Source organism: Agelaius tricolor, unplaced genomic scaffold (assembly GCF_023055355.1).
Source record: "Agelaius tricolor isolate 1412-34295 unplaced genomic scaffold, bAgeTri1.0.p SCAF_1, whole genome shotgun sequence".
NCBI classification, from domain to species: Eukaryota; Metazoa; Chordata; class Aves; order Passeriformes; family Icteridae; genus Agelaius; species Agelaius tricolor.
The window spans coordinates 80,323,392-80,330,921 of NW_027269261.1; the positions used below are offsets into that span (position 1 = coordinate 80,323,392).

General features: G+C 47.0%; 1 protein-coding gene across 1 annotated transcript; it reads right to left on the reverse strand.

Moving 5' to 3' along the window:
• Positions 1-1,189: 1,189 nt before the first annotated feature.
• Positions 1,190-6,813, reverse strand: RRM2 (ribonucleotide reductase regulatory subunit M2). The gene is made up of 10 exons (XM_071440951.1): positions 6,570-6,813; positions 6,411-6,488; positions 5,713-5,847; positions 5,502-5,618; positions 4,860-4,993; positions 4,117-4,211; positions 3,243-3,376; positions 2,754-2,858; positions 2,511-2,624; positions 1,190-2,128 (listed from the first exon to the last, which is right to left on the reverse strand). Exons 1-10 carry the CDS (start codon positions 6,696-6,698, stop codon positions 1,976-1,978), a joined length of 1,194 nt encoding a protein of 397 aa, XP_071297052.1. The 5' UTR covers positions 6,699-6,813; the 3' UTR covers positions 1,190-1,975.
• Positions 6,814-7,530: the final 717 nt, after the last annotated feature.

Below are 7,530 nucleotides of genomic sequence, written 5' to 3' on the forward strand. Positions count from 1 at the left end.
CTAATCTCAGTATTTTATCACTGTCTCCTTTGTGCTCTAAACAACATAGCCTTAACATTCTGACTTCTGATACTTTTATCACTTAATTTGATCAAAGCTTTGACTGCTGAGAGAAGCCAAAAAAAACACTAAGCCCAATTTGCTGAGAAGGAAATGCTGCTATTTAGGCAGAAACAAGCATTAAATTTCAATGCTTCAAAATAATGTGTCTGGCTGTCCAATTTAGCACATCCCTATTCCAGCTCCTAATATATTATTCTCAGGCCACTGCAATCTCTGACCTGTTAGCAGCATCAGGGCTGCAAGGCCATTATTAGAGCTGTCAGTTAACAGTCCTCCATCTTCAACTCCAGACTTGGGAGGTTTTCTAAATTATTTATTGGGGTTTTCTCCCTAGGATTGCCTTGTGCATCCTGCCAGCTTCAGACTCAGGGGAAGAGCAGTCACACACCACTGCCCTCAGTGCAATCAAGAGCAAAGGAGCAAAGCCCAGCAAGCCACTTCATTTTACACCAAGGCAGCACTCTCAAAGAAGCACCACGAATACTGTGCTTTCAAAGAGGGAGCACTTGAGCAACAAGAAGCAAACTCCCTCCAGTTTCTTTCCTGTGAAGGAAAAGGTTTTCAGTTTTATAAAAGCCTATTCACTTCAACTCTGCTTGAGGAAAGAAAGGCTTGCAGAACATTCCTTGCTGAATATTAGACTAAATAATGGATAAACTCCTTCTGTAAGGCAAGGCAGTAGCCATTTTCAGGCTATCCCAACTGTCATCTCATCTCACTGCAGATCATTTTCAGGAACTCTGAGACCAGAGGGATTCCTTTTAGACCACACACATCAGTTATTTTTACTCATTTTTACTACTCTGTTTAGTGTGGAATAACCATGGTGCAGTGTATACATTGTTTTCACTACTGTTAAGTATTAAAACCAAGACTTAACTGGCATGATGAAAAGCTCAGAATACTGCACCAGCCTTATTTAGCTGAATTTACCCTGAAACATCTGTTTAGTGCAGTCAGTCTGAAAGTCAGAGCTAAGCACAACCATTTCACTTGATATCTATAAACCACATGACTAAGCAGCTATTTCCTGAAGACCCTGCATTTCCTCAGAAAAGCTGCAATTCAAAAGGAAATCAGCACACAGCTTTGCCCATTGGAACACTGAAGCCAGTACAACACTGAGTCCAACCAGCTCTTTATTACATGAAATACTGTTCCCAGGTATTAAAGAAAAAGCAATCAAGTCCACCAGTCAGCTACATCTTATTTTTCAGTACCCAGAATATCCCATTTAGTTCTTCACCTTTCATCCCAAGTTTCTTCCTGTTCTTTGATATATTTCAAGATGTATAGTTTAATTCACAGCACCATTTTTAAATTACATACCCAGAAAGAAGCACAAGTCATAAAAGGGTTAGGCTGCAAAAGATTTTGACATGCATTTTACTATTGCTGAATATTACAAGACAGTTGTTTATTTTAAACATTAAAGTGCCAGGTTTATGTACAAACTATTACAATAGTTAAAATGGTAAACTTAAAACCTGCTAAAAAAGCAGTGAGGTCATCATGTAGTTGCCTCCAGAGTTTTCTAGACTATTCAACAAATTTACAACAGGAATTTTTTAACTGCTTCCCTGTTTATGGTGAGAACAGCAGAAGCCAGGGGTCAGTGCCCACAACCTCCCACCTTGCAGAAAGAAGTACCTGTATCTTCCATGGAGTGGAATAGCATGTGCTATAAGATACACCTGAGCATCCTGTGCATTAATACCATTGGTAAAATCTAATTAAAAGGGGTTTTACCGCTGGAGCTACACCAGCCTTCTAAAGTACACCAGTATCACCACACTTTACAAGAGTGGGACTTCAGTACAGCAAATCAGGTCACAGTGACTCAGCACACTCTGAGTGCTCCCCTGTGGAAAGCAGAGCAGGATGCACATGAATGCACGTGGTCCCAGGTCACTCAGAACTCTGCATCCAGGGTGAAAGAGTTGTCCGTGGGCTTGGACATGACTCCCATCCTCTGATATTCACCTACTCGCTTCTCAAAGAAATTGGTCTTGCCTTCCAGAGAGATGTTTTCCATGAAGTCAAAAGGATTCTCTACTTTGTATATCTGAAAGACACAGGCAATTCTGTAGTCACCACAGGTGCTCACATTTTCACTGTGCAAGAGCTTTAGAGATCAGCTGGAAGGAGCCATCAGCAGCCTTACTATGTAGTGAACAAAAACTCTGCCCCAAGCCTTCTTTACTCTATTTGTTCCTGTCTTATTTTAGCTGCAGTAAAGCAGCTAAAGAAGCACAGCTACTAAGACAGCTTTTTCCACAGCATCCTTTTGCTCTTTGTTCTGTGAGTATCCAGACAGAATGCAGCGGAACTGCTAAATCATTTTACAAGTTAAAACAATATTGCTGTAGCCAACTTAGGATTTGTATTTCTGGAGGAAATTAACATTGCCTTTTCCCCATGAAACATTCAGTGTATTAGAGCCTCACCTTGTTAAATCCCAGTTCCAACATAAGCCGGTCTGCCACAAACTCTATGTACTGTTTCATTAAAGTGCAGTTCATGCCAATCAGTTTCACAGGCAGTGCCTCCGTCAAGAATTCCTGCAGGTAACAAGCATTTTATGAACAGACACTGGCATTCAGTCTATCATCTAGGTTAGTTTTATGCCAAACAGCTCCCCAGCTTTGTTTGATTGCAATGGAGCTGCTAAACAAGAGGCAGACAGTTACCTGTTCTATGAGAACAGCATTCATGATGATTTCCCTTACTCTCTCCTCTGATGGTTTGTGTATCAAGTGCTTGAACATGAGGCAGGCAAAATCACAGTGCAAACCCTGGAAAAAAGTTCCAGAAAATTATTTCAGGAAAACTGATTTAAGAGAGCAGAGTAAGTGGCATCACCTTTGCCAGGTTATTCTTTCCTACAGACAACTTTTTGCCTCACCAGAAGGCATCACAAGCAAGTCCTGCCAGTGTGAGGCACAGCAGCTGTGAGCATTGGTGAGAACCCTCCAACACTTCAGAGGAAGTAAAATGCTAACTTCATTCATATGCCTCAGCAAGATCCACAATGACACATGTTTACACACTTTAGTGAGCTTTATAGCCTGCCTGTTTCTAAATATACTCCTGTTTTACAATACAGGCTCCAATTGAGTGTCATTACTTTGAACTACTGTGGCACATTACCATCTTAACTGCTAGAATTTGACTCATACCTCATCTCTACTGATGAGTTCATTAGAAAAAGTGAGTCCAGGCATTAATCCTCTTTTCTTCAGCCAAAAAATTGATGCAAAAGAGCCAGAAAAGAAGATTCCTTCCACAGCTGCAAAGGCCACAACACGTTCTCCTGTTGAGAGAAGATTGATGGTAATACCCTACAGAAAACAGGATTGATACACAAAAGTTGCAAACTGCATCCTGCAAAGCAAATGAAGTTGGTTTTGCCTAAGTGTATCATGGGCTGTGTTTAGAAATTATTGAAGATTTCTGATCATTAAACAAAACAAACATGAGAGGAAATAGGAACTAATCAAAGTAGCTCCTAAGTAGCTGAAGCCAAGGCTCCTTCCCCTTGGGTCAAGCCTCAATATTATTCTTTTTCAGATGGCTCATAAAAGAAGCAGTCATTTTGGCAGCTGATTTCTGCTCATCTTTGGCCATGAAAAATGTTTCAATACTAGTGAAATAATGATTTGTATCATCTCACCTTTGAGGCAAGACAGGAGGAATCACCAAGGCAGAGGAGCTACAGTCCCCAGCCAGACATGTCTACTGGCTATAGATGGCCATGACATGTCCTGACATGTGGCAGCAATTTACAGTTTGATCATGTAGTCAGGCATATGATTGCCACATGACCTTATTATTCATCTTGTCAGCAACTGTACAAAAATCTCCTGTCAGTAGTAGCTCATTTGAAAATGAAAATTGTTTTCTTCACATTCAGAATTATACCGGTGTCTTATATTGGAGAGCATGTACTCTCTCTGACACCAACAATCCCTGTTAACTGTGAAGTGTGGAGAACTGGTGATTCCTCCATCTTTAGGAGAGGAATTTCACTTTGTTTCCAATAGATGTACTCACCATATGTTGCTTTCTTGTCCCCAATCCAGCACATGGCCCAATCTGCCTTCTTTTTAACACATGGCAACGTTTCAATAGCATTGAAAAGAAATTCCCTGAGAAAGATAAAACTCATAAGGATAAGACATCAGCACAACCAGCAAAATGAGGATTCACTGCCATAAACAGTATTGATCACTTAAACATGCTCTGCACCTTCATCCTGGTAACTGTCTTTCTCCCTCTTAACTGGCACCAATGTAGCTCTATTTGTTCCAAGCAACTCCTTTTTCCCTCACATACCCATCACATCAGCACCAGCTGAACTGCCATTACAGTATAAAGGGGAGAACTGTTTCACCAAGTGTTCTTGGACAAGGCTGTCCAAACTAGAGATTAACCAGGATCCACTTGACAGTATGAAGGCATCAGACCTCTCACATAGGTATGACACAGCAAGCTTTTAAAGTGGCAGTAAAACTCACTTAAAACTGAATATACTCCCTTTGACTGCTCCACCCTTCACATTGTCTACTTTCTTTATTTCAGTTCGGAGTGATTCCAGTTTCACTCTTAATGTAAGCAAGGTCTTACGATAAAAACGATATTGTGAAGTAAAGCTGCTCTTAAACAGCAGTGGCTTTTTATATAAGCCTAATTTACATCCTAAAATTAGCCTGAAAGTCAAAGAACAATTGACATGCATTAGCTAAATTCTGAATATTTACTGAGTTCTGAACTTTTCATCATCAAGCAATACAAACCTCTCCTTTGAATCCTTAATGTAGGTGTCAATGAGAAGACTGTACATTTCTGAATGTATATTTTCCATGGCAATCTGGAAGCCATAGAAACAGCGAGCTTCTGTGATTTGTACTTCTTGACTGAACCGCTCCACCTAGAGGAAATAAATAAGCATTTGCAATAGTGTTTGTGATTTGCATGTTAGATGCATTAATGCTGTATGGACCAGTTATGGGTCAGCCAACAAAATCTTTGGATTAGCTCCAGATATGTGGATTACTAACAGCAATATACAAAGCAGCAACCCCTCAGAATTTCAAGTCAGAAGGTATTCTTTGGTCCCATGGGAAATGGGACAATGTTTTAGTTTGACTTATCCCCCATTAGAAAGAGCACAGAGGGTACAAGCAGAACAAGGGCTGTGAAACAGCCAAATGCTGCTGCAGGGCAGCACTCAGTGCCCAGTGGGGATGGGCAAACTTGGAGATTACAAACACAACCCCAATTCGGTAATTGACACAGGACAGCCCCATGTGTTCTTAATGCTGTAGCACTCCATGATCCAGCAAACCAGCTGGAGCAGCCAGCAAACATCCTGAACACGTGAATTACCTTGTTATCTACCCAAAGTGATATTTCTGTGGGACTTGCTACACACTCACCAAGTTCTCGTTGACAATGCCATCACTGGCAGCAAAGAAGGCGAGGACATGAGAAATGAAGTACTTCTCCTCAGGCTTCAGGGACTCCCAGTGCTGGAGGTCTTTGGAAAGGTCCACCTAAAACATTACAGGATAATTAAGGAAGGGGTGCTCCGGCGGAAGACCCTGCCCAGGGCAGCGGCAGAAGGGGCCGTGGCCGCGCACCCCTCACCTCCTCCGCCGTCCAGAAGGAGGCCTCGGCCTTCTTGTACATCTGCCAGATGTCGTGGTACTGGATGGGAAAGATGACGAACCGGCGGGGGTTCTCCCGCAGCAGCGGCTCCTCCTCCTCCACGCCCCGCGGCACCTGGAATGGCGGGAGAGCGGCTCGGGGCGGGGCCGGGCTGCGGAGGGACACTGGGGGCGGCAGCTCGGGGAGACCCCCGAGGGAGAGGGGGGGCTGGGAGGACGGAAAGACGGCGAGGGGGAGAGATTCCCTGAAGGAGAAGGGCCCGGGAGGGTGGAGACCCCCGCTGAGGGAGAGGGGCTGGGGCGCAATGCCCGGCTGGGGAGAGGGGCTGGGGCGCAATGCCCGGCTGGGGAGAGGGGCTGGGGCAGGGGTGCAATGCCCGGCTGGGGAGAGGGGCTGGGGCAGGGGTGCAATGCCCGGCTGGGGAGAGGGGCTGGGGCGGGGGTGCAATGCCCGGCTGGGGAGAGGGGCTGGGGCGGGGGTGCAATGCCCGGCTGGGGAGAGGGGCTGGGGCGGGGGTGCAATGCCCGGCTGGGGAGAGGGGCTGGGGCGGGGACCGGCGGGCTCGGACGAGGGCAGCAAGGAGAGACCACCGATGGGGAGAGGAGTGGAACGGGGGTTCAGGAGCCTCTGGGAAACAGGACAAGGGCGGGCGCGGTGCCCGGGGGTCCTGCACTCACCGGATTGCCGTCACCCTCCTGGAAGATCTTGCGGGCCGCCTTGCTGGCCAGCACACGGGCGCTGCTGAGCGTGGGGGGCTGCGGGGAGAAAGGGGCAGGGTGAGCGCGATGCGGCGCTGCCAGGCAGGGGGGTGGGAGGGCGAGCGGGCGGGCGCTCACCGTGTTCTCCTTGTTACTCAGCGCCAAGCCTTTCATGGGCGACAGACTCTTCATAGGAGACTGGTTCTTCTTGGGTGACACCTGGGGCTGGTCGTGGCGGGCGGCGAGCGGGGTGCGGGCGGACAACATGGCTGAGAGTACGGCGGCGGCGGGAGGAACGGCGGCGGCGGGACGGGCGGCAGGAAATGGAAAAGCCCCGCGCCGGCCTTTATATGCCCTTCGAAGTTGGCGCCAGAACGGCCGGCTGGCCACTCACAGCCCTCGCCACGCCCACCTCCGCCCGCCCCCGCGCTCCCATTGGCTGGTGCCGCGGGTGGGGCCCCGCCTCCCATTGTGGTGGCGGCGGCGGGAGGAAGGGCCCCGCCCTTCGCTTTGGCGCCAACGGCGCGCGGGCAAGGCGGGAGAGCGCGCGCGGTCCCGCAGGGAGAGCTCCGAGTGCGGGACCTGCGCTTCGCCCTGCCTGAGAAAGGTTCGGCTGCGATGGAGGAGTCCACCACTCGTGTCTGGGTACGGGAACTTAACCTGGGCTTGGGGTGCAGAGCTGGAAATGGCACTTAGCCTTGCTTTCCCCTTTTCTGGTCCCCTCCTACCTACCCATTCATTTTCGCTTTGAACACTGATGCCTGAATTTGGATAGAAATTCTACATTCCTGCATTTGGAGACAGAAATTGGCTTCCTGGAGAAACTGAATCCGTGTGCCACCCGGTTTCATGTGTTTTAAATAAATAGTACAAGAAAAAGGGGAACACAAGTATGAAGAAGAGGTGAATATTCATAATTTCTAAAAGCCAGCATTTATTTTTTATTAATTAAATTGCAACATTGTTTTCCTCATCCAATTCCACAAGGGATCTGCTTCTGTCAGCTAAAATGTGTTCCCTGAAGCAGTTTCAATGAAACCAAGAGCTCCATGAGACTTGGAGGCCCCTCAGTCACACGGGGATGCAGAATGGCCTGGAC

Bases quoted from the DNA above. Each gene is read 5' to 3' on its own strand.
- RRM2 (XM_071440951.1), bottom strand. From the start codon at position 6,698: ATGTTGTCCGCCCGCACCCCGCTCGCCGCCCGCCACGACCAGCCCCAG. The intron at 5,619-5,712 runs GTGAGGGGTGCG...GTAATGTTTTAG, and splicing joins CCTTCTGGACGGCGGAGGAG to GTGGACCTTTCCAAAGACCT. The intron at 4,212-4,859 runs GTTTGTATTGCT...TATCTTTCTCAG, and splicing joins ATTAAGGATTCAAAGGAGAG to GGAATTTCTTTTCAATGCTA.